At 43.1% G+C, this 26860-nt stretch overlaps 2 protein-coding genes across 4 annotated transcripts in view; both read right to left on the reverse strand.

Moving 5' to 3' along the window:
• The window catches only part of LOC13036398 (neurotrimin), a 138385-nt gene that overhangs the window by 102889 nt on the left and 8636 nt on the right, over positions 1 to 26860 (reverse strand). For 2 of the 3 annotated variants that reach the window (XM_015183455.2, XM_003736234.3), the window contains exon 2: positions 9557 to 9616. The exons of the other annotated variant lie outside the window; for it this stretch is intronic. The gene's annotated coding sequence lies outside the window, so the exon portion shown is untranslated. The remainder of the gene's footprint in view (positions 1 to 9556; positions 9617 to 26860) is intronic. 3 annotated transcript variants of the gene reach the window in all.
• On the reverse strand, positions 1495 to 2408 carry LOC6896872 (uncharacterized). Its single transcript, XM_033384193.1, has 4 exons — positions 2294 to 2408; positions 2029 to 2208; positions 1766 to 1959; positions 1495 to 1660 (listed from the first exon to the last, which is right to left on the reverse strand). The coding sequence occupies exons 1-4, from the start codon at positions 2345 to 2347 to the stop codon at positions 1591 to 1593; spliced, it is 498 nt and encodes a 165-aa protein (XP_033240084.1). The 5' UTR covers positions 2348 to 2408; the 3' UTR covers positions 1495 to 1590.

Consider the following 26860-nt stretch of genomic DNA (forward strand, 5'->3'; position numbering starts at 1 on the left):
TGCAATCACTCAGGTAGAGAGTAGAAGAGCAATTAATCAAGCCGGCAAGTATTTAATTAATTGTGGAAAATGGCTTCGCTACGTTCTCTCTGCCATCAAATCTTTTTCAAAGTAGAAAGCTACTGCTGTATCGCTATAACACATTATGCGTTTTTCCCGGTCGCATCAAAGTCATCAAATGAGTGCGACAGCAATCCCATTGGATTGGCGGCACATATGCATGCATGCATATAGATATTTGAATCACTGTATTGCCTGGCAGCTAGTTTTGCATACATCATCAGTGGCAACAGCAGGATGAGTAGCGGCAGCAGTAGCGGCAGCGGCAGCAATTGACTGACAGTTGCAACATCATCTGAATCATCCACAGCATCAACTCAAAGACTTACATGACAGCAGTTGCATGCCACACATCTGATTTCATCTGATGAGTAGGGAGCTCCCCCCGACTGTCTGTCTTCCTGTCTATCCTTTTGATTGCCATCTCGCAATATGGAAATCTTTTATGCTTATGAATATGCACGTTGCACATCGCGAATAGAATTCCCTGTTTGTCACTCTCCGGCATTGATTGAAGTGTGAGTCCTCAATACGTACACATACATACATACATACATACATATGTATATACGTACGAGTATGTATGTGCACATATCCATTTTCATTATCCAAGTATACCGAGTGGTACTTATAAGCAGCTTTTGCTTGCTTTGATGATTGTCAAAAAGCAATTTATCGATTTCTAGCTGCGCAAAAGAAAGGCAGCCCCGAAGCCCAAAAGCATTTCTCACATGAAATTGTGAATGCTGTCGACAGTCGGCTCTTAAGCATTTAAGCCATTAACACGCAAAGGTCGCCAAATATTATATTGATTATAGCCGCTGGCCAGACGGTCTCCACTCCACTCCTCCTTCCACGACGTCCCTTCCCCAGCAATGAGAACCGATAATAAGTAACAATAACAAACAATCGGCACAAAGAACGATAGAACCCAGTGTTGAATAGGGGTTGGGGATGGGGATGGGGATGAGAATGGGCTTGGTATTGGAAATGTAAGTGGAAATGGGGTTGGTATGGCACGGCACTGGGCTTGGCTGTATACTCAAACTGTTTTTGTTTAGTCTTTAAGCATTGAACAATAGAAGAGAGAGCTCGGGGCCATCCAAAAACATTCAAGTTGATTAAAGTTGTCTTTAACTTCAATCAGATTGAATGGACACTCAAATCAGTTTAAATTTAAGCCTGCTTATATCCTAATCAGTTTAACTTGAAATTTATACACATTTTAAACAGTATTCATTTGATCAATATTAAGAGAATAATACAATTATTCCAGGACTGTACCTCTGGCACACTTTCAGTAAGTATATCCTCCATTCCACAATTCTTTCTTTAATACAACATTCAAGACTCTTCTATGACCCTGTTATATTTATAAGAGAAAACCACTCATATTTTAAGCCATTTTTTCCCAGATTTTGATTACAAATAAAATGAAATCATACACATTCAATTTATTTGCCAAAACCCAATCTGCATGTATACTTTTTCACAATTTTTCCACTTATTCCCCATAGCATTTTACAGTCATCACGGTACCAAATACAAAATTGATTCTTCCATCCTTTTTCTGCCTTGTTTCGAGGGTTTCGTGTAGGTCCTGGGGGAGGGGAGAGGGGAAAGGCATACCACATAAATATTTAACCGTTTAGTCAATCGATTGGGTCAAGAATGCACTCGACGCCTGTCAAATAAATACCCGTACCATTCCTTGCGGGGCATGTATTTGTTGCAGATCAAGGCATTCACCAAATGCAGAATCCCAGCCAGAAGGCCGAATCCTCCGGCCAAAAAGAACATGTACTGGTACTCGTTGCCACAGTGAAAAATCATGGCCACGAGCATGGTCAGGCTGCTGCCGATGCACACCATGCCGCTGGCCAGATTAAACGTCATCGCCTGTAAAACAGGCCATTCAGTGGGTGTCCATGGAGCACGAGGCCAGGGTGGCCTCCTAGATATACGCACAATTGGATCGAGCCCTACGGTAAAGCAGCACAAACGACACAGGACAAAGACCACAGACTGAACAGTGATGACTGGCAGAGAGTAGACGGAGAAAATCACGGACAGATAGTACTCGCCGCCTAGCATACATTGCGAATACAACAGCATTATTAAGTAGACCAGTGCAACAATCTCCACAGTCTGTAAAAGAAAGAAACATGGCAGAAGGGAATGGCATTTCGGGGATAATCTGTGTGTCGGTATCGAGTCCCCCCATCAGAGTTACCACTGTAAAGAGCTGCATCACCAGGTTGACCAAACGAATGGTACACTTAAACATATTTACAAAAAATTTGCTCAACTCCTTGACACTAAAAACAAACAAAAAATTTCGTCTAGAAATGAAAATGAGAAAATGGGGGGGTAAAAGGGTCCACTTGGTAGTAACATTTTATTGCTCTCTGTGCGAAGGGTTTTTCTTTTATTTTTCCTCGTTTTTTTTCCTTTCTGTTCTGTTTTGGTTCCCCTAATCTAATTGGCCTCGATAGCGATAGAAGTCGTTGCCCTTCGGTTGCTGCTTTTGTTTGGACTAATTTCATTACTGTCGGAATGTGGCGATGATTTCATGCAATTTAAAGCCACATTTTTCAGTGGCAAAGCATTTAGCATACTCGTAATTGTCGCTCTGTGTACCTGACCGGGCGAACGGGCCCCTTTTCGAGCACCCTAGTAGCACCACTAGGATCCCAGAGCTGTAGCAGGACTCCGGTGCCGATGCCCCACCCCAGGCTTTTATGATAATTGCCTGTTGACACGGGATGGCCAGGAGACGCAGGCTAGAACAAGCCACAGAAATGGGTTGGGGTTTGGGTTTGGGTTGGGGCTGGGGTTTGGGAAAAGGTTTGAAAATGGGGATACGCTGCTGATAAATGAAAATTTTCAAAATGTGAATCAACAAAAGAGAACCAAAACAAAATAGAAGGATTGTAAATATAATTTCATTTGTTTCAAAGGATACTTTTCTGCTGGTTTCCTGTTTTTTCCCCTCGGTGTTTAAATATTTCATTCTGTATTCTTAACTCTTCAACTTTCTATAGGTTTCATGGTTATCTTTTAATATTATTAATAGTTTTTCCTCTTTAAAAAATACATATTCTTAGTGGGTTTTTTATCTCAACAACTACCTTTTTCCACATTGACTTCCACTCAATCACAACCGTCTGATAATTGGGATGGGTTCCTCACAGAGGAGGTATATCCTCCCTAAAGCCATAAATATTGCACTTCAATACTTAACCAAACACAGCGACTTTTCGTGTTTTGTTGGGAAAAGACAAAAAACTTTTCGACTTGCGAGTAATCCAGGGATGTGAAGTGAAGTGCAGTCCCCAGAGAGAGCTCCCCCAAAGAAGGAGAGAAAGAAAGAGAAGTGTACCCAAATAAACAACAGCGGAAATGTAGGCTATGATTTGCTTACTTGCCACCAAGAGCATGGGGAGGCGTGTGGCTCTGTGGCATGGGACTTGAACCAATGACATGGATGGTGGTGTGGCAGAGGCAGAGGCAGCAACAGAAACAGAACCAGAAACAGAACAAGAGAAACATAAATCAAATGCATGTAAAATTTTGTACTTTCCGCACACATATCCTGGATCCTGGCTGCAAGTGCATTGGGGCTGGCACAAAGGAGCGGCACCGAACGGGACAGGAAAGCAGAGAGCAAGCCCAGGAACCCCAGGAACAGGACGACAGGAAAGCCAAGGAGAGGGAAGGACGACGACGAGTACAAGGGGCAGTAAGTGTGAGTAAGAGTGCGTTGTGTTTTGTGCACATCCGTTAACTTTGTCATTTTTGCTCATTTCCTTCCGCTATGGACAAGAAAACTGCAGCACCAGCAAAAGCAGGGAAAACGGCAGGAAGAGCAGCATCAGTGGCAGTGGCAGTGGCAGGAACGAAATGATTCCCAGCAGTGCTCCACTGAGCCACTGAGCCACTGACAAGCCGTAAGAAAAGCAAACACTGCACCACACAACACAACACAAGAACGACGCAACGCCACACACAAGGCCCAAGGAAACAAAAGCCATGCGGAAAGCGGCAATAAGTTGGGGGCATAACTTTTAGTGGCATCAACAGAAAGAGAGAGAGAGTGGGTGTGGGTGTGGGTACGGGTACGGCACGAAGAACATTTTGCATGAAATTAGAGCCATAAGACACAACCCACCGAACCGAATGCCGAAGGAGCAAAAAGTCTTGAGGTCTATAACTTGCTTCTAGGAATTTAATTATTTTCCAGTTGCTGCGCTCTCGAGTTGCTGTTGCTGTTACTGCTTGCAACTTGGACACGGGGGTCTTATTTTTTGCACATTACAAGATACCCCGCCTAACGGGTGGCCCAACGCCACCCGCCCGGGAGAATCGTGTGCCAAAAATAGGAAAACTTTTGCTGCAATTTTCATTCGCATTTATTGTGTTGACATGCTGCCACACTGCGTATACGTATATCCTTGATGCAACCAAACAATTTATTTATTTAAGTTGTGCTGCAAGTAGTGGAGGCAGAAGTGGAACGGGTAACAGGGAACGGGGAACGGGGGCAACGTGGTGTGGCACGGGGTCTGAGAATGTAGCCAAAGAAAACTTTTCCCCTTATGTTTGTGTTTGAAAGCTGCAAAATATTTGTACACTTTTCCGTTGTTTTGTCGTTGTTTGTAGCTCCATGTCCCCCCCTGGGTCCACACTGTCTCCCCCGTATCCGATTAGAGCTGAACAGAAGGCAGAATCGGATAGAAGTTAACCCCCATTCCACCTTGAGCATTACTCTATATCCCATATCCCATATCCCAGGCAAATGCATGCATTCAAAGTCAAAGCCACATTAATTAGCATGCTAAGCTGACTTTTATCAAAAAACCAATTAAATCTACAAAAGCCTCATGAACACACACACACACACACTCTCACTCACAAAAAGTAAACTTGATAATTAAATACATGTGTGGGAGTGAGTGCCTTTGAGTTCAAAGTTGAATGCCAGCCAAAAACTCCTGGAATATGCATAATTTTTTATATTACTCAAAGGATACCCTGAGGAGAGGGTGCTTTGACTTTGAGCCGAGTCGAGCCTAAGGCGAGACTTAGGGTTTTCTTAGATTCAACTTTCCCCAAAGTCTACTTTCGATTGTCAAGAGATCTTTTGGACATGGATTGGTCGTTAGCCAAGTGCTTAAAGCAAAATATTCCAGTCTTTTTTTTCATTTACCATCATTCTTTTTAGCTTTTCCAAATTCGCTTACAATTATTTATTTGCAGGGTATCCGAAACTTCGACACAGAAGCTCTCATCTCTCTCTCTCCCATTTTTTTCATATCAAACGCGACACAACATATTAAAAAGTAGGAAACATGGGGAAATGGGAACGGCATAAAAATTACAAATAACGTTATTAACGTTAAATTAAACTTTGGAAATTTGTGTTTATCCAAAGCCCAAGGACCGAGAACAAGACGGACATGGAGGGAAAGGACTACAGCGAGTGGAGTGTGTATAACTTTTGCGAGTACATAAAATAAAAGTACATTAAAAGTGGAAGGCGGAAGCGAGAGAGAGAGCCAAAGCTTGTTTATGTTTACCATAATTTGCGGCTCAACCTCAGTCTCAGCCTCTGTCTCTAAACATAATCAAAGCCTTCAAATAGAGTCAGAAGGGGGGGAGAGGACTGCGGTAATATCCATTCCCTTGTGGGATCGGGGCTTAGTGGGGGGGATCTTTACCTACTCAACTTTTGTGTGAATGCCATGTTTTTCTCTTTCTCTCTATCTGATTTTTCTAGTTTTCTTTTTGCACTCCCTCCCGCACTCTCTGCTCCATTTTGCTGTGTTCGTATTTGTCAAGCTGCAAGCGTATGCCTGACACGTAGTAAATTAAATGTGAAACTCTGTAGCAGAGTGTAGCTAACTGTGAGTTTAGTTTGAGTGTAAGTGTATGTGTTTGAGTGGCTACAAAGAATGCTCTTCATGCTCTTCATGCTCTTCAGGCACCGTGTACTCCATTGCCTTCTACCCCTTGCCCACTTTAAGGGCTATAAATCATCAAAGTTCAACGTTTGCCATTTTGTCGACAATGTAAGAGAGTGGGAGAAAGTAAGAGAGAATAGAGAGTGTGGTGTGTGTGTGTGTTGTATGAGTGTTTGTACCCAAATGTGTTTGCTTTGCAATTTCCTTTTATTTATTTAAAGTTCTTAAGTAAACATTGCGCTTCGCCCACTCACTGCCACCCCCTCTCGCTCTCTGCTAATATTAAGTTTTCTGCCAAAAAGTTTTCACAAGTAATCTTTTAATTAAGTGCCAACTCTCCGCTCAGACTCTCTCTCTTCAGACATGCAGATACATGCAGATAGAACAAACCAAGGGAATTATGAGAGCAACAGGAAGATCCACAAAGGCAGACAAAGAGAGACAGAAAGACAGCAAGAGATGATGTTAAATGGTCACAGAGAGCGAATGGTGGAATCCAATGTGATTAATGGACAAAATGCCAGGCTCAATTAGAGCGACCAGCACAAGAAAGAGTACGAGTATTAACCGTTAGCTTAAGTTCAAAAGGGGGATAAGAGAAGCAGAAGAAGAGGGCCCTCCAAATAAACAGCAAGAAAACAACAACTAATTGCACCACAAACGACAATCGGGAACATTACCAATGAAAGGGGGAGAACCACCAGCGACAAAGGAAGGAGAAAGAACGCAATAGCGACAAAGAGCGACCAAGAGCAACAACAAAAACCATAGAAAACAGCAAATAGCAAACAACGGAAAAAGTAAAGAGCATGAGAAAGAGAGCTGCAAATATTTCGCAACTAATAAAAACATTGCGGCGTACTAAATCAAGTGGAAAACTGTAAAAAAATATAAAAAACATACAGAAACCCATTGGAAGGTGAGCAAGGGAGGACGGGAGAGGAAGTGGGGGAGGGGGAGGGAGCCCAACAAGAAACGCTCGTGAAAAAATGTACCACAGGAAGAAAATAAATGTGAAATATGGTTAATAGTTACCCCGAGGTGCCACAGAAATAATAGCAGCTGACATTTGACATTAGTTTTCCAGTGCGAAGAGCAAGGTGAAGAAAATGTTTGCAGTTTTCCTTTTGCGCTTAATTAAAGAGATTGTCGGGAATTATAAATTGCGCCACTAAAACAACACTAACGACGCTCTGGATCCGATCCGTCTTCAGCTGCACTTTTGAATTGATTAACGACCTACTCGTGGGGAGGAGCGGGGCTTAAGAGTTCCGATGTACATAAAGTATGTAGTAAGAAAGGGTGAGGTATTCTTACGAGTGGTGTATGACCTTTTATAAATATACCATGCATAAACTGTTCATTCATTGCCTCTGTCTCTCTTCCTCTCACTCAGATCTGAAGATGCAGTTATCCAAATGACGCAATGCCTCTTAGCGATGCGCATGGGCTTTTTTTCTACATTTGTGTTGAAAGTTCGCTGCACGAAAAAGGGCGTAAGTACCTTCCTATCTAATAACTAATAAATAATCTTAAAATGATTACAATAAATCCTTTAATTAGTTCTCGTATCTATTCTCACTATCATCACTGTAACACTTGCTATTACCCTCTAGCGTTTAAACAACCCACAGCTGTTATTTCCCTTGAAACCGTAGCCTCCACTCTTCATTACTATTTCATTCGCTCTCTTCATTGTTTTTGCTTTTTTCGGAGTGGATCGCATTTCATAGAATTGCAAATTTGAGTACACATTGTCTCTCTTTCTCTCATTGTTTTTTTTCCCCCCGGTAGCGTAATTGGACTCCACTTTCAAATGGTCCAAAAGCGACTCTTGAGCTTTCGACCTTAATTGCACTTTGGCAACGTTTTTCGTCCTTGTTTGTGTTTGACCAAAATTGTCTGCCACCCCAAACTGATTGATTGATTCATTGAATGATTGATGGATGGATTGGCTGTTGTCCAAGGGCATAATATTTGCATAGATTTAACTAATTGCTGGAAAAATGAGAGGAGAATTTACTGCTGCAAAATGTGCAGGAAAATTAAAATTTTCATATGCTCTTAAGTGCATTTTGGTCAAATATTGGTTTATTCCTCACTTCATGGCACAAACAATTTAAACAATCTTATGGTATTAGTGTCCGGATTTATCCATTTATCTTTGAGACGAGAAAGGGATCTATTTCCGGAATCGAAATTAGATCAAAGACCTAACGATAATCATAATTAAATTTCATTATCAAACGCTTTCAATTAGCAGGAAAAACAGCTCAAAAACATCTTCAACAATTGAGGAGAAAATGTCACGGAGAAATGCCCCCTTTTTTGGGTCCAAAGTGCAAACAATGGGTTGAAGAAAACTTGGTCAAAGTTCAGCGATAACTAAGGATACAACAGCTGCCTTTAATTAAAGCTGAAAACTCTTTGCCTTCGCCACTAAAAAGAGGTGAAGGGCAGCCACTTTTCGAAGATAAACGACACTTTTGACCGAATTTATTTTTCGCCAACTGAAAGTGGACCTCAACCTGAAGTGGCTTTAGTTTTTTGGGTGGCGAAGGCCTCATAACACACATTTCAATTTCCTGGCCATGAATAATGGCAAATGTCCAAAAGATGCTGGCTAAACCAGACGCCATTTATTAGCCCTAAGGATATACGCTCAAAAGTACACTGGAAAAAAACCTGTCTAATACTCCCTCCTAATTAGTCCATGAACGATTCATAATATTAAAAGGAATTTTTACTTATTTTTACTTTCGGCTAAGGTCTTTAATCATTAAAGACTTATTATATACCTATTTTTTTCCTGTGTAGAAACTATTGACCAAGGGAAATGCTTTGCGGCCAAGTTTTGTGGCTGGCTAATTGAGTTAATTGTGGAAAAATTAGGCTCAATGTCCGGGGCCACATTGTCCTTGGGGCCACTTAAAATGTATTGTCTGCCATCGATAATGAGACGACGGGCAGAGAGAGACAGAGAGATGATTGACCAAGTACATCATTCAATTATGAGCGTCATCGTCGATTTTTCGGCCTTTCATGTGAAATGCATGAATATTATTTTGAACGTGAGTGTACGCTTAATGATATTTTCCTGTAAACTGACAACTCTATATTATGAACATACATATATGTATGTAGGAGGGGTGACGGTGCGCTGCGGTGTGCGGTTTAGCTAAATGACAAACGAGACATTGACACGAAAATTCACTTTTGAACACAGGCCCAGAGATGGATTTCTATACACTTAATATAGCAGCACGTTAATATCCATCCCCTGCTGTCAGGTAGTCACCATCGCATTTGTCAGAAACACACACACAACATGAATGACACACGGACACATACATACATATGTACATATATCCCCATTTATGAGTATATACTCTTTTTGGTAAATTTAAGCCACATGCAAAACTCCATTTAATTTGGAATAAATATTAAGCGAAGGCCTCTTTATTATCGACAAACAAATTGTTGAGTGTAATAATTGATATGAAAACTAAATAAATAAACGAAAATTTAATTACCTGATGGCTATTTGGCCTGGTCGGACGTCTGTTTTAATTGCTATCGACGACAAGTGCGGCCTAAAAATGACAAAAGCGGAAAATTTTCAACAGCATTATTATTTTTATCAATTTATAATGGGCCAACAATACAAGTGATTGAATGAATATGCATGAGTCGGTATTTCCCCACGCCCGGCTCACACCCTGTCGTGCTCGTATGGTGGGCCAAGAAAATTTACAATTCAATCAGAGGCCGCAACAGTGCAGTGTCAAAACCGCTGTAGCAGAGGTAAATGCTGTGGCAGGAACGGAGGCAGAGAAGCGGCTGGGGCAAGAATGGGAGCAAAAGCAGAGGCTGTGGCTGAAACGGAGGGGACTGCGGAAGGAATAGAGGCAGTAGCAGTGGCTGTGGCAGGAACAGGAGCATGAGACAGCAGCAACAGAAGCTGAAACACCGCATCCGCAATCACTAAAAATTAATTTCAATTTTATTGCATAAAAGTGAATCAACCGCAACAGCAACAGCGGCCACATTGAACGATGGTTGATGCTGGATGTGAGGGAGGAGTTGGATTTGGAGGCGGTTTGAGCCCGGCCAAAACAAGAACAAGGCTGATTTGTATGGGCTATCGGACACCTTGGAAATCTATTGGAATGAGTTCAGGATTATTAGGATTAGCGCGAAGTCTTCTTTCTTTAAAACTTTAGATAGCAAAGGTTCTTCTTCAAACGGTGAGAGAAATGACTTTAGGAGGAGTGATGTATGTATTAATGATGAGATTGGGTTGAGTTTGGGCAGTTTTTAAGCCTTTTCCCTATCAAGAATGGAGTTTGAAAGAAGCTTAAAATTGAAAGAACTGATCTAAGGAGTGCTGAATTTCCATTCCGAGTATCGTAGGATTATAGTTTTCGGCATCTAACTTTTGATGGAGTCAGCAGTGCATCCTTTAATCTACTTGCTTCCGAGCAAGAAAATATTGCTACCTTCGGACTTTTTTGGCAATCTCTACTTAAACACAACATACCATAGCATAGTACCGGGTATAAAAACAACGTTGAGGCCTGGGCCAAGAGGTCGAGTAAAATATGCAGATCAACTGGGGTCTGTCAAGGGGCGAACTGAGTGGGGAAACTGCTCAGAAGGGAGTGCGAACCTTCCCAGCGTTGGGGGTATATTTTCAGCCAAAAGCCAAACATTTATGAAAATGCAAAAGCGTTTTTAGGGTTTACCTCTCAGGTAAATCTGACGCTGCAGCGGCGCCAACTGCAGAACGATATTAATGCGAAGCAAAAACTGGCTAAAACTGGCAGGCAGAGGGGGGTGGGAAAGAAGAAAAAAAAAACGAGAACATGAATTGCGGTTTAAGCATTGAATTATGAATATTTCTTTGCCTCGACCCCGACCTGGTTTTCCGTTGATTCCACCTTCTGTTGGTGGCCGCTGCCAGGGCAACATTTATCATCGTGGCAGTCGGAGATTCTGATTAAAAGCGAGAAATGTTTCGTAATAATGTTTCCCCCGAAACCCGACTCTCGACTCGACGCAGCTCATCCCCATCTGCAACTACTGATTCAACAAATGCTAAAATCGCGGCACACAAAATGTACGCAACGCATCAGGTTGCAAGAAGAGATTGTGCGCCCTGCGCACCCCCCTGATTTTTTCTGGTTTTAGGTTATAGAATTTTGTGCATTTTACTCGGTTTTATTTTTTTCTTTTTTTTCCCCCCCTGTTGCCATATTTTGAATGATGTTGAATGATGATCATAATGAGGACGCAAATTCCCATTCAATTTGTAAAGCAATTCATTTGGCTCTTATGCTAAATGGCAATGGCATTATATAAATTAGACAAAAGCCGAAACTTTTCCACCGTAAGCACCAGACGCGATAGCCGAGGAACCCAGGCATTATAATTGGCACAACTTTTGCTCGGTTAGCATGAAAACTCATTTATTTCAACGCAATCAACGTACTATACCCAGAGAAAAGCAGACAGACGGACGAGAGGACAGAAGGACCAACGGAAAGACAGATATCCAGACGGATGGAACGGACCTGAAGAGTGGAAGTTATAGCAATTAGCGGACTCGAGTGAATAGAGCCAAAAGGAATTAGGCAGCAAACCAGACCCAGGCACAGCTGTAGCCTGGCAACGGCAGAGAACAGCACAGTGCCAGTTCCAGTGCCGCTGCCGCTGTGCCACAACCACGGGTGAAAAGTGGGGCAGCAAAAGGCAGCAACAGCGCTCCCGATGATACTCATAAGTAGGGACGAGTGTGTGGCATGAATGGAAGGTTAGCTTGTACCGTTAGCATACCGTCTCGACATCAGCCTTCATGCCACAACACAGTGCCGCTCTCTCAACTGGATCTGTTACAGCTACATTAGGTTCTGGTAGACTTTGTATGTGATTAACAATTTGAGTGGTTCGTTTAAAACAGCGGTCGGCACAGCCCTATTTCATGTGCATAGGAAATACAATTGTAGAATTGTGTGCGTGCCGACCACCGATCCAAAATGGCGCTTGATATACATTGCGTGACCTTCGGCTGCTAAAAGACTGAGTCCTTCACCGAAAACTACGAGCATTGCCAGGTCTTGGAATTGGCTTTACCGTATGCGAAGGATGCACTCTTTTCGCGTAAATTTAAGAGAGTTACCCTTGTATTCAACAATAATTTTATTCTAAATTTTATTTTCTTGAAAAAACACCCTAAACAGACGTGACTTCCTTGTAAAATCCATTAAGATTTATGGGTTCTTTGACAATACAAATTCGAGGAATAAAATGCTTCCAATCTCGCAGAAACCATCATCAATTAACCTTTTAATGCTGCTCAGTAATCTATATAAAGGTAAACGAAGAAATCATTAGCTTAATTTCCTGTTTACTTTATAAATTTAGACGTGCAACATGCCCCAGCTGCCCGAGTCTATCATTACCAGCGATGACCGGGTGAACGGGTTCTCAGACCCTGCCAAAAGTGGGCAACACTTTTACCACCGTATTCATAATATATTCAGAAATAAACTTTGTGTTCATATTGATTTATTGAATTTTGTCACTTTTGAGCCGCTGACGGGCCGAACCATTCATTAAACTCATTAATTGTCATTCATTTATTCCCTTTACGGTTGGACAACAAAATTTCAATCTTTTTTCCTTTGCGTGTTTGGTGTGCTGGATTTTTTTCGTTGGTTTTCCGAAAATTTTAAACATTTAATTAAGTCAGCAGACAGCGAAATAATTTATACAATTTATGCGCGACACACATTTGCATAATGCAGCGCAACAAATCACAAATCAAATGTTTATTAATGCATAGACGCCCGCATATTCCCTCGCCGAAAACCGCCAGCCTCGGTCCACATATCCTCTTAGCATCCCCCCATTCTACATGTCCTATTAAAAACCGCGCTCTGCCAACATTATTGCAATCCATATCAATATCATTTTTGCATTTTAGACGCGCTTGAATGGTTTGTCCTCATGAATTATGGCAGAACAACTCAATCAAAAATCGAAACAAAAGACAAGGAAAAACCAGTGGAAAACCGGGAAAATAGAAACAAATGAATTAGCCATATCTATGGTGGTGGCCCTGACACAGCGTCTATGTGTGTGAGTGACGGCGTGATAACGCGTTATTACACTATAAAATCATTAATATGGCGGCTCTAATGGCGCTGATATGTAAATGTAGGACTCCCGTCTCCTGTCACGCAAAGCGCTTGTAAAAATATACATAAACATACAAACGTGTCTGTATGTACGCTCACATACAGACAAGGAGCGCAGAAATGTGGCATTAGCCGACAGTCTTTGGCAACGCCTACCATTTGCAGCCATTACCAAACACTTTGCCCATAAACTGACTTCCACACGGAGCCACAGAGGGAAAGCGAGAGAGAGAGAGACATGAGTACCGTCAAGGCAAGGGAATCTATTAGTTTGTCGAGGCTTAGCTAAATTTTCAGGAGCACTCAGGGAGCCGGCTATGAGAGACAATTCCGCAAATTTGATATGCGCAATTTGTTAACCAACGAGGAGAGCACAGAGAACGCTCAAATCGACTCTGGAAAGAGACATCGACGCGAGCAAGAGCCCAAGGCATAGACCTATGTAGCTGTTGATTAGGTAAAGCTGCTCTTACACGATAGCTATTGCACAGGTGCAATTTTTTCTATGTATCTTCCTCTATCATACAACAAGCACTCACATCTCACTAGCATCTTTAAGTACATGTGCCATCCGGTTTTTTTTTCCGTTTGCTCATAAATGATCGGGGGAAAACGTATCGTGTGAGCACAGCTGTAAGGACTGAGACTCTTCGGTTCGCCGTAGCTGTGACAAAGGAGTGGTTTATATAACCACCGCCCCTGGCAACCTGTTGCCGGCTACGCACTTTTTATGACTCCAACAGGCAGCGGGTGGTTGCGTGCTTCTGCCTTTGCTTCTGATTCTGCCACAATCACCTTCTGCCCCTCATGCCTCACAGCCACCACAAAGTCGTCACCATAAAACGTAATATGCCACATGACTCGCTGATGGAAAACACAACCATTTCCACAGAAAATTGTATAACATATACTCGTAGCTGTGCAGCACTGAGGCAGAAAAAAATGCTTCGTTCTAAGTTTTCTCCGATTAAATCTCGTGTTTCAGCCAACAATTTGCGTTTTGTTTATTCCTCTTTTGTACTGAATTTCTGATTTTCTGAAATTGCCAACAAGATATGCAAAGAACTCTTTGGCCCCGGCCCGCGATGGGGAAACTTATAGTTTATACTTGGGCAAATCTCGGCGCAAGACAAAAGTAGTCAACTCTCGACTTGCAAAGTTTCCTCTTGGTCAGCCGATTGCATTTGGCCAAGAGCAGCATCAGGCAGCATCGGGCAGCCGAAGAAACAACAAAAACTGCAATTGAATTTTATAACAAACAATTTTACGCTTTAAGCACACTAGAATTTGCTTTTGTTGTAGCTACCAATGAGGCAGCCAGCAGCCATCAGCCAGTACCCAGTGCCGTGAAGTGCTCTCCGGCTCGAACCAGGTCTCGGACTCGGCTTTCGGTCTCTGGACTGCAGACTGCAGACTGCGGATTGCCTCATTGACTTTGCCTTTGGCCAAAGCAATTTTCTACTACTTTTTTTCTCTTCTTCTATTTATCGTTATTTACCATTAGCTGCCGCCCGCCCCTCTCCAGGACCCGCAATGCCTGTAACGACCACAATAAGCATTTCCTTCTCTTATTTTTGTTCCTCTTTCTACCTTTTTTTTCGGCTGCACTGTGGGTAATCGCTGCACAAAGTTTCACAACAAAAAAAACAGAAAAGGAACAAAATTGAAAACAAACAACAACGAATGATTGAGTTGCATAAGCACAAAACTTATACAAATCGAATGGCTCTTAATTAAATTAACTTTTTGCTCATATTCTCGGTTTTGCTTATCAAAAGTCAAAGGGTTTAATAGGAATTGCGGAAATGTAAGGAAGTCCTTGAATGTGATGTTTGTTCTTTGGTTGTGTGTTTTGGTAACATTTAAGATACTCCTCAAAAATAGCACATACCTTTACAGATAATTTATTCATCTTTAAAAGTTACTCAAACTAATTTTACAAATAATCTTTACAAGGTTACAGCCTCTTTTATTTGTCTTACTTCTCAGTTGGGTATTGTTTAGGCTCTAAACTAATTTACTTTTACATATATTCTCGCACTTGTATTTAATTTATCTGCAGACTTATCACATTAGCATTTCTTATGGGCAGAGCCCCTCCCCAGAGATTCATGAGAAAGTTGTTATAGCCACGCCTCAGACTTGGTCTCAGGTCTGAGCTCAATCTCCATTCTCAATCCCAGACTCAGCTGCCATCTCCATTTTTAAGCCCAGACTCTGCTACCAGTCTCAGCCTTAATCTCATCGCCATTTCCCAACCTAGAGCCATTCCATGCCCAAGTGTATAATTATTCTATCTGTCGCATATGCATGAGATCAGCCATAAGACCAGGGGGCCTTAGTCTTTCCCATCTTTATCATTCCTTGGCTTGCTTTTTCGGTATGTATATATTCATATGCGTATGGCCAAAAACTTCTCCCCATCTCCACATCTTCCCATGGCTTCCCTGCTTCATTAGCAACTTTGTGCGTATTCATTAGGCAGCTGCCGCTTCAGCAGCAAAAGGAGCAACAAGAGTCAGCTCCCTCATGCCACCAGCACAGGCGCACAGCTGCGACTGGTTGATAAAAGATTTATGCGAGCACTGATAACCCGACAAAACGCACACATCCATAGACATCCGTGCCACCCTCCTTGGATAAATAAACCAAACAACAAGAACCAGAAACCCAGAATTGCTATTGGCAGAAGTCTCAAGGATGGCTAAAAAAAGAGAATAATACGATGATATTAAAGAAAGGAAAAATGTGTTAAAGTGACGAAGTTTTAGATACCCTGTCAGACGGAATGTTTCCACGAAAGATATAAGATATAGTGCTACACAAAATACGAAACTATCTACGCTTAGTTAGGAAATAGTTTTCACAGAAAGAACCATTAAATCTCGTCTGTAGATATCACCGCTTCTGAAAAATCCTAAAACTCCTGCCGTAAGGGTATTTAACAAATATTAAAAAAGTGAAAAATAAAATACAAAAAATTAAAGCACACAAAAATGGCAGCTGCTTGATTTGGCATTCAGCAGCAAAAGCGTCTGTGCCACGAGAGACAGCTGGGGCAGGGCCGGATGGAGGGCGCTTCTCCATCCAGAAGGATGTCTGTCTCGAAGAGGGGTGGCGGACTGTTGCACTGCCCCTCGGCACCCCCTCGAAAACCACAACTTGTTTCAGGAAATGTTTTTGGCAAAATGTTTGGTAACTCGACGGCAGGCGGCTCTCTCACATGTTCATAAATTAAAATGCCGCAAATCAAATTCACATAAGGCTTCAAAACACTCAAACGCCTGTGCTCGAAGCGCCACAAAGGCTGACTGACAGGCAGAAGGGGGGCAGGAAGCGTAGGGTTTGGGGCACGGCCCGAGGCAATCCTTGAACATTGTCTAAACCGAAAAACCCAAAAACTGGCGCGCCGCTGCATGTTAAATTATGTTCACACTTTTGTGGGCTCCACTGCCGGCATCGGACCCCTTGGACCCAGTACTCCAGGCCCGGACACGGCTCCTCACTTGAGTGGCGAGTCCATATGGGTGGGCGTGGCCAGTGGACTGGTGGACTGGTGGATGGGTGAGTGGTTCGGTTTGCATGTGCGGTTTTTATGCTGGCCAACCACTTAATCTCCTTTTCGGTTCCGGGGGCTCCTCGACTCCCATTGAGGTTGGCGCCGCTGTCTTTCTTCGTTTTTCCAAGTGAAATTTATTATATTTTAATCACTCCCCGAGGACCTGTTGTAGCCGTTAAAGTGTATTTTCCTCCATTCTCTTTACCATCTTTACAGAATTTTTAAGGGAGTCCATATTAACGAAATTGCCGACGCTCAAAAAAACACTGTGTTTTCTTTAACTGTTTCACGATTCATTTTTCACCGACGGACTTTTACCGTCGATAACTTCTGCCATTCACACTATTTGCATTTATTTTTTCTTGACATTGCATATATCCAATGATTTCGAACGCTTCAAAATCCTTTAGCACCGTTCTTTTTCACCGTAAGTTTTTCACCATCGATAAAATTTGTCATTCACACATTTCCCTTCGGTAAAGTCTTCGAATTCAGCTCTCTTACGTATTCGCATGAATGGTCCTATTTCACCGATTGAATATTTCATTACCTTCTCAATCGGTGAGATGCATTAGCGTATCGTGTAAGGAAACATCTTTGAGGCAACACCCACTAGCCCCATCTGCCAGCCCCAGTAATATTTCTTGCGTTCCGCTTGTGCTCTCCATCCTTCACTCCTTTTCTTTTTTCGTGGTGTTTATTGCGTATACGCAGCGTTTTCTCTCCAGCCCCCAAGGCCGTGTGCCGCACTTAATCATTTTGATTGTCGTAAATGGCGCATTTTTAGTGCGTCGCAGCTCGTTTCTGTTTCTTGTTTCTCATTTCTGTTTCTGTTTTTGTGTGGTTTTTGGGCCAAAAAGGAAACTGTTTCGGCTCATTAGTGATTCATTTATTTACTCTGGCCATTACTTAAGTTATTATTATATGATTAAGCGAGGAGGAGTATGAACAGCTCGTTTATTATGCATCAGCAGAAATGCTGAATCGAAAAAGAGCCGGGAGTCAAGGCTAAGCCTAGCTCGACTGTCAAGTACAGGGAACATCGATCGACTTGGACAGCTATTAGACATAATCACGAGCGATTCATACACACTGACATGGGAATATGTGCACAGAGAGAGGGGAGAGAGCGGGAGGGCAAAAGAGTGTAAAAGGAGCTGGAAATGAATGCATGTGGGGCTGTGTCCTTGCATGCCTTAGCAGCCTGCCAGACAGGCAACTTCCCCACAAGAAAAAGAAGGAAAATCACGGCCGGGCACATACACACGGTCTCAGAGAGAGAAAAAAAAACAAGGCACCCGTCAAGCCACTGGGATATATTGATTTTCGGCTTTTTTTGGGGGGCTCTGTACTTGGGAAGAACGTGAACAAAGACAAAAATCAAAGCCGCATGCAAAACGCAGCCTGCGGCCCCAAGTCGTTCTCCTTCATCCACCATCTTCCATCTACAGCCGTCTCAGCCTCTCCATCAGATACACTTTTCTGCCAGAGCGTTAACGAGCAGTTTTCAGGCTCAAGGAGCGCAGAGCCGCAGACTTTGGGGTTGAGCTGGAGAGGGGCCCCTTAAATGGCTGGCCAAATACGAGACCGAGTGCGAGTACCCCCTGCAAAAACTTAAATTTAGACACACAACTTGGCCAACTGTTCGGACCTGACCCCTCATCCATCAGTGGCACTTGTTGGGCAGGTTTTTTCACCGCCAGTTTTTTCAGCAGTTATAGCCCTTTTTTCTGCTCCATGCAAAGGTGTTATAGTTTTGAGCCAAAGTTTGCAGTATGTGCAAAAAGCAAGCCAAGGGTTGGCTACTGTTGAATGGCTTTAACCGTTGATCGGATATAGGCATATCCGTTGGTCAATTTGTCTGTTAGAATGCTTAAGCGGTAATTGGAGTCATGACATTCAAGATATCTAGCCAGAAAAACTCCCATATGCCCATAGGCCATAGGCTTACGAAATTATATTGAACACCCTCCAAGACTTATATCCATTCATAAACCCTAAATTTTTCAGCCAATTCGAAAAAGAATAGCTCCCATTGCATTCATCACGCCAAAAGGATATCTAAAGCTTCGGTTCGTTGGGTCGTATCCTTCATTTCCTAGTTTTTTATGTGTTGTTGTGTGTTGTTTCCAGAAGTTGGGAAATGTCGTAACGGGCAGCCAAAGCGCAGCCACAAAGCGAAAAATAACATTGCGCCGGTACTCAGGGCCTGGGCTGTATGTGGGACTGGGGCGCATGCCACATGATGCACGTTGACTTTGACGGCTCGCTGCTCGCTGCACGGCAGTGCCACCATAGCCTGCCACATGCAACGGGCAACGGGGGCTGCATGGTTCGGCGGCGCTTTGCGGTGGGCCGTGCAAAAAAAGTGCCGAACAATTCTATTGATTGACAGTTTGGCAAAACGCACAAAACAAAAGGAAAAACACGGTTCGTGTCGCTGTAACTCTATGTGTGTGGATGTGTTGCTGTATCTATATGCATGTGTGTGTGTGTGTGTCCATGTATCTATATATGTGTTCATGTATCTTTGTGCCTGTGTTAGGGCCAAAAAGTGTAGAGCCGCAGGCGTTACCGTTGCGGATGTGCGCTTAAAAACGTTGCAAGCAAACGTGAAAAAAGAGCTTCCTCTTCCTCTGCCCCCCCTCCTCCCTGCCACCGCCTGAACAATGATTTGTAATGCAGAAAGGTGCAACGCCTGGCCAGAGGCGTTGACTACAGAGGCCACGGGAAGGAATGTCGGAAGCTGCCACATTCAATGGTTAAACGCGGAAAATTCTTTAAATTTTGGTGCCCAACAAATTGGCCGTGCGTGATTCCCAGTAACCAAAACTATTTCCTGCTCGCCCGCTTGATTGATTCCCCAGAATTTTCCACCTGCCATTAATAACAATTAACCCTGTGGAGTGCAAGAGTCTATATACATATATTTTTATGGCACTTGTGCAATCATTTATTTATTTTTATTATGCAAATTAATTTTAATTGGTTAACAAGTTGCGGCAATTGGTCTACAAATATAAGGCCAAGTGTCCTGAAGCCCTCCTACTGGTTCTGTTTCCCTTAATGCTGCCCCATTGGGGGCTGCCACAAATTATCTGTGCCCGCACAGACATTGCCCGCCCAGGCCCAGGGCTCAAACAATAACTAATGTCAGCCAAGCGCAAATTGCTTTATTAAATAAAGTTCAGCCAAAATAAGCAAGCCAGAAAAAAGAAGAAAACACACACCCACACACACACAAACATATCCCCGAAAAGTGTGTCCTGGAGTGAGGGTCAGCAGTCCCCAGGCGGCCCAAAAGAATCACAGTAAATTGTACAATGTGGCCAGTGTCAGCCACGTCTAATCATTGTGCACACACTCCAGCTGAGTTTCCCAGAGATGAGAATGAGAATGAGGATGTGGCTGTGGATGAGGATGTGGCTGTGGAGTGGCCGGAGCAACAACCACAACAACCAGTGTCCTAAGGACTGAGGACACAAAAGGGCTGTGTGTGTGTGTGTAAGGACATGGACATGGACATGGCTATGCAGCCACAAGGACTGAAAGTATTTTTAGCTAATATCAATTTTTCATAGTTCAAAGATTTTTGCACACAGCCAGGCCACAAAGGCCGGAGTCAGAGACACACACGGAGACAATGAAGGTTCTGTGGCCATTGAGGCAATATGAAATTTGCTGGTTTTTCCCGATTATAAACGATCCTCTGCAGTGGCTCCTGGACTCACCCACGCACCCACACACACACACACACACACTTGAAGCTTACATTTCGATATATTTTTTATGTACATTTAAAATGGAAAAAGCTTTTGCTAGCAATTTGATTTGTATTTATTTTGTACGTACTCGTATATTGCGTATACGTAGCGTTGTCCTGACTGCATTGTAGGTCCTATATTTGGTTCCCTGTCAGGCTGAAAGTGATAATTTATAGCCAATACACGGTAGCAGGGCAACCAATTCAATTTTCGCACAGCCGCCACAGTGGGGTCTGGCCTGAGGAGAAAGGGGATCCTTGGAAAGAGTTTCCATTAGCTCTAGCCTGCTTTTCACTCAGGCTGGACCGTTTAAGGAATCATTTACATGGGGCGCGTCGGATAGCTAAATGTTCATTGTACTCGTCTCACAGTGAGGACAGGCTATTCCAGGACTCTTGTAAATTGTACATTTAGTTCTGGTTATTCCATCCCCATACATTTTCATCTCCCATTCTTTCTTTCCAGGAGTCAGTTTCAAAGCATGTTTATCGCAAATCTGGCTACAGGCTAAATAGATATTCTAGGACTCCTTTTGTGATCCCTGGAAAGCCATTTGTGGTGAAGACCACAGAAAGTTCACTGTACTCCACACAGGTGGATGTTTTCTACTGCATTTCAGGTTTGTTCCTGCACCATTTCTTCCATTCCAAGTGACAATTTCAATGTATGCTCATCGTAAATTCACGCCAGGCGTTATCGACACCAACACCGTTGTTGCATGGCGGCAGCACTCGTTGTTGCTGCTGTTGCAAGACGCTCGGTCTTGTGTGTGTCACTCTCTCTTCAGGGCGACTTGCAGCTGCATTGTTTATGTGCTCTGGCCTGGCTGGAAATCGTGTAAATTTTGTGCCCCCTCCCTGCACCCCATCTAATGGCAAATTTATTTGGTACGTAAACCGTTTTTTTTTTCGGCTAGAGGAGGCACAATCTGCTTTTGGCTCTGGTATTGTCTGTTCGAGCAGATTGGAGTTCTCTTCGAGTAGTACGAGTAGAGTCAACTCGGATAACATGTAATTTCTGTCATGGTAAAATTGAATTTCCCAAAGAAAAGCCTCAGAGTAGGGAGGCTTTCGAGTGGCCCAAATAATTCATGGGATTGCTAGGCAGGAGTACACTTCAGGATTGCAGTTTCCTCCTACAGGTTGGGTATTGACGGACTGAATGAATGACTAACTGACTAACTGACTGACTGACTGACTTACTGACTTATTGTCTATCTTTCAGATTGTTTGTTCGACTGTTTTGGCAGTATTTTGGTTTAGAAACTGTCTGTGTTACGAACTGACAGAAGGCTCTCTAATTTCGACAAGAATTTTCCAACTTAGAGAAGGAGGTACATGGAGGTAAAGTCGCTCCCATGTAAATTGGTTTAAAATTCGATCATATTTATAGAGGTATTTATCTTAGAGTATCTCAATCTTCGGTAAAAGGAGTAACATTTTCTACTTCTTTTGGAGTTTAATTGCACAAATCCATTACGCATACGCAGTTGGCACATGGAAAATTGCCAAACAAAGACAGGAAGGAAGAGCCAGAGTGAGAGAGAGAGTGGGAAGAAAGCAACAAAATTAATTTTTCTCAGCCGCAAAATTGAAACCGAACAGCGTCGAAGCGCGTCGGCAAATTTACACACCATTAAGTAGTTTACAAACATATACAGCCCAGGGGAACCGGGAGGATGGTAGTGGAAAGGAATACCACCTTCCTGCATGGTGTGGTGCATGGATAGAAAAGGTGTGTGCCAAGCAATAAATGCGGGAGGGAGGACGGGACTGCTAACCCATACTCAGGCAGAGATCCACATGGGTAGTCATTGTAATTTGATATTATGCTGCGAAATGGCGGCATGTGTTGCCTCCGCACACAATGGCAATCCATTGGAAAGGATGAGGCCACAAGGAGCTGATAGCTGAGGGAAATATAATAAAATAAAACTCAATATCGAGCAGCAGCAGAAGCAGCCAGAGAGGAAGATAGAGAGAGGCCCTCAACTATTCAATTCGTTCATTTCATTAAGTTTCTTGTCGCACTCTCAAGCACTTGACGTTGACAACGTGGCGTATGCGCAATGTGTATGGGTTGGGGGTGAGGGTGTGCCCATGTTTATCAGGCCGCATAACGATGTGTCACTTGTGCGTGGTGCTCTGAATAGAACCAGAGATCCAGAGACCTATAGCTGTAGCTGTAGCTGATGCTGAAGCTTGGAGCATGGAGCATGGGTGTGCTGCATATTGATATGCTAATCGAGCTGGCAACAAAGGCCCTATGTGTCCGGGCTCCAAACGTGACTCCTGGCCTCCTGCATGTGGGTTGAACCTTGTGGGTGTGCGAGGGTAGTGTTTGCCTGCCTAATGGCATAAAGACAAAAGCATGGCACACATAGAAACACACTGACACATTCAGATGGCAAAAACGCCGAGCGTGATGTCCGTGTCTGGCTCTGCCTCTCTCTCTCTGTCTCTCTGTCTCGCTGTTTGTGCTTTGGAGGTGGGCAAGCGCTATTAAGCGCATTATTTAGCTGCGGACAACCCAAAGCAACACCCACCGCAATCCACAATGGCGGACAACACGGAGACGACGGAGGCAACAACTGAACAACTGTGTAGATAAGCACTTTTGACGATGTAATGGGTCCGCTGACCACTTTGTATCCTTGTGTAACCATATGCTCGGTCCACTCCACTCTTCGCTCTCGCTCACATCCAGAGGGCCCTTAAGTGCCCGAGGTAAAGCCACATAAGCGGCAACACCTAAGCAAAACACGCAAACAAAAACCCAGTCAACGGCCAGGCCAAGTGGTTGTTGTCCCAGCTAATAGCGCGCGACTTTGTCCCATTGATTTGGGCCAATCTACACCTGGCTTAGGCCTCCTTGCGAGGAACATTTTCAGGATGCAGCTAAGTGCGGGTTGATTGGGATAGTTTGCTCCTGGTTAAAGGTCCTTCTCCCTTCTCTATTCAATTATTCAATCTCCCACTTTCACGGCAGAGGCTGCAAAAAACATCATGTTTTTCCTGTTTGAATACTTTGAACCTTTCTAAAAATCCACTGTATTCCTTACGGATTAGTGAACAAAAGAATAGTTCTCCTTGGCGGTTATCCCAAAGTCAAAAAACCCACTAAAACGTTCCTGGGATTAGAGATTGCCTCGCCATAAAATTTGGGGCCACCCAAGGAAATGCAATTTTGGGTTGGCTATTCAGAGGAAGAAATGCGTATTACTCAAAAAGGAATTAACTGTCCTGCCCGCTTCCTGGCTCCAAAAGATGCAAAGGCGCACATCACAAAGTATTCTGATGGCCAGGGTCCTGCGGAAGATGAGCTGACGTTAATCCTTAAATCTGCCCAAGTGCTGCCTTCCCCCCACAACACAAAAAAAACCAACAACACCCAGAATAACAGATTGTAGGCGTCTTTGCGCGTACACACACACACACACACACACACACACACACACACAGATGGAGCCATGGAATTACGCACATTCTGTATATGGTAAGATGGTACATGGCTGCGTATACGCAATATGGCTCCACTTTCGTTTTAATATGAATGCTAATAGGCTAAGTCGGGATTTCTGGACTCTCTCTCTCTGTATCCCCCATCTATGCCTCTTGCTCTATGGCTGTGAATGCCTCTCCATCTACTTGAAATGTAATTTTCCCACAATTTTTGTTCACTTTACGCACGGGCCCGGCCCGGCGCGGCCCAGACAATGGCACAGGGACCGAATGAAAGGCACGACATGGAGGGAACAGGAACGGCAATGGCCACGGCACACTTGGCAATATGGTGCAGAAAGCGGCAGCTCTGGCAATACACAATAGCCAAGCCATTTTTATCGCCTTCTATGGGCCAGGGCTTATGTTTCGCAGTTAACCAGAGAGAGAGAAGATGAAGCCGGAGAACGAGAATCAGCCTCCCCTTCTGCGGCACTGGTCCTTTCCCATTTAATATGACTTTACTAACCAAAAAAAAAAAAAACCAAATAGAAGAATGAAATCTTTCTCATATTATGCAAACGTCTAAGGAGGAGGCAGTGACCTCCAATGACCCAATGGAAACGTACATACATATACTCGTACTTATTTCTTTGTATGAGACATCCTTTGTCGTTAACAAGCTTGCACTCTAATTTAGCAGATTCTTGGTCTACCTTCGTCCCTTTGTGGGCGCCTCTCCTGCAGGATGTTTATCCTGAAATTTACGCCATATTCCATGCTACTATAATTGGCTGTTTGGCTGCGTTAAGATTGTACTTCAATTTCAGATAGGTGACATTTCGTTGCATTTTAATGAGCTTCATTCCGCCTCGCCTTCGCCTTGGATTTCGATGCCATTCCGTCAGCAGCTTATCGACTTATCTGCGAACCTGGTAATTGTGTGCTAAATTTAATGCTGACTCTGGTGGCATACTCTGTGTGTATCCCCCATAAAACGCTGTCTAAAATCTGTCTAAGCAGCAGGTTTTATGAATGCATGGAATATGTATGGCCTAATCAAAGTCAATGCCAGTCAAACGTGTCTAAATAATTCAAGTGTTTCGAATAAACACATTTAACAGGTCGCCCGCCAGCCAAAAGGGCCAGAGCCACTTTTGTGCAAACAAAAGCTCCAAACGAGAAAGAAAAGATAACGAATGTTGGGATACCCTTTCCTGATCGAATGCTCAGATGGGAGGTACATATATGAAAAGTGAAAAGATCACAATAAACGTCTGATTGGACTACTTATCTTATTTTTCCCACAAATGGTTTTTTTTTATTTTTATTTTATTATGATCTTATGTTTCCAGAACTTGTTAAACAGAAATCTGAACATGATTAAGCTTAATTTTTATTAGAACTTAATAAATGTTTGTTACAAGAAACTATTTTTCGCCGTATTATTCCTATGACATCTACAACTATATGATATACGAGTGGTAAAAAAATCTTGTCATTACCGTTTACCATATGCCAATGCGGCATAAGAATATGTGCATAATATTTTACGTGTCAGAAAAGGCTTCGTTCTTAGTCTTTTCCACTATCTGATCAAAATCGTAGCACCCTCTTCAAGGGTATGCAAACACAAACGCCAAAAGACCGCATAAATGATGCAAAGTATTATTTTTCCGTTTTTTGTTGCTCTTGTTGGTAGGTGCTACCCCTACTCATGCTGCTCCGTTTTTTCCTTCGTACCTGAAACAAGTTTAAACAAAAATCTCTTGTTTTGGGGTAATGAAACTGCAAGGAGCAGGCAGCAGGCAGCATGCGGCATGCGGCAGCAAGGACACGGCCCAAAGGGCAGGAAAGCAAAAGAAAGAGAAAGGGAAAAACCAGCCGCCTGCTACACCTGCTGACAAAGACATTTACTCAAAAAGTTTTTGTCCGGCGCCAGGCGCAAAATAAAAGGCACAACAAGGTATGTGGCAACAACAAGAGCAACGGCAAACAGCAACAGCAAAAGCAACATCAGCAGTAGGAGAAGGAGCGACAAACTGGGGCACGACAAGCATTTCTGGCAAAACGCCCGCGCCCATTAAGGGAGCCCACAAAGGGCGCGTTTTTCATTACCATCGATGGGTGGTTGGGCCTTTAGGGTTTCCATGGGGGTGTAAGGGTCTTAAAAACGCCAACAAAAGTCAAGGATACTGTCAAAAACTGCTGGCGGGCATTTCCTCACTTTCCATTTCACTTGTTGTCCCCGAAGCCCCAACCCCACCCCCACCGTCACCGCTCAATCGCTTCGACTGTTGACTGTTTCTGTCTTGTGTTTTCCCTTCCCCCACCACCTTTCTGTCTTTTTTTTTGTATTTAATTATTTTGGCTCCTGCGGGCGAATACCCCTAACCAAAAATAAAGTCAACCGACAACCAAAGCAAAAAAAGAGAGATATGAAAAGTGTTGTCGTTTTTATTTGTATTCCTTTTCAGAGTTTTTTTTCCTGACTTTGAAATGAACAACAAACTGAATCCTTCGGGCCTGCTTTCGGGATATATATGTATGTACACAGCACACTCCATTAGATATGGTATTTGTTTGCATAATTAAATCGAACTTAATCAGAACTATTCGTTTGTTTTGTTTGTTTTCGGCTTGTGTCTGAGACAATTAGAAAATGCCACACAAATGGCATGGCAGACGGAGGCAGGGATATGGTTTATTGTCCCCAACAGGTGAGCGGATTGTAAATGTTAATTATATTCGAATAATGCAGTAAATATTTCTGGGGAAAAGCCTACGGCAAACTGCTGCTTCATTGCACAATAATAAATTACATTTTGAATTAATTTTTTTTGCTGGGAGAATAAAATCGTTTAAAAATTGGGGG

The sequence above is a fragment of the Drosophila pseudoobscura genome, chromosome 2 (assembly GCF_009870125.1).
Source record: "Drosophila pseudoobscura strain MV-25-SWS-2005 chromosome 2, UCI_Dpse_MV25, whole genome shotgun sequence".
In the NCBI taxonomy this organism is placed as follows: Eukaryota; Metazoa; Arthropoda; class Insecta; order Diptera; family Drosophilidae; genus Drosophila; species Drosophila pseudoobscura.

Bases quoted from the DNA above. Each gene is read 5' to 3' on its own strand.
- LOC6896872 (XM_033384193.1), bottom strand. From the start codon at position 2,347: ATGTTTAAGTGTACCATTCGTTTGGTCAACCTGGTGATGCAGCTCTTT. The intron at 2,209-2,293 runs GTAACTCTGATG...TTTCTTTTACAG, and splicing joins TGATGCAGCTCTTTACAGTG to ACTGTGGAGATTGTTGCACT. The intron at 1,960-2,028 runs GTGCGTATATCT...CCTGTTTTACAG, and splicing joins CCGTAGGGCTCGATCCAATT to GCGATGACGTTTAATCTGGC.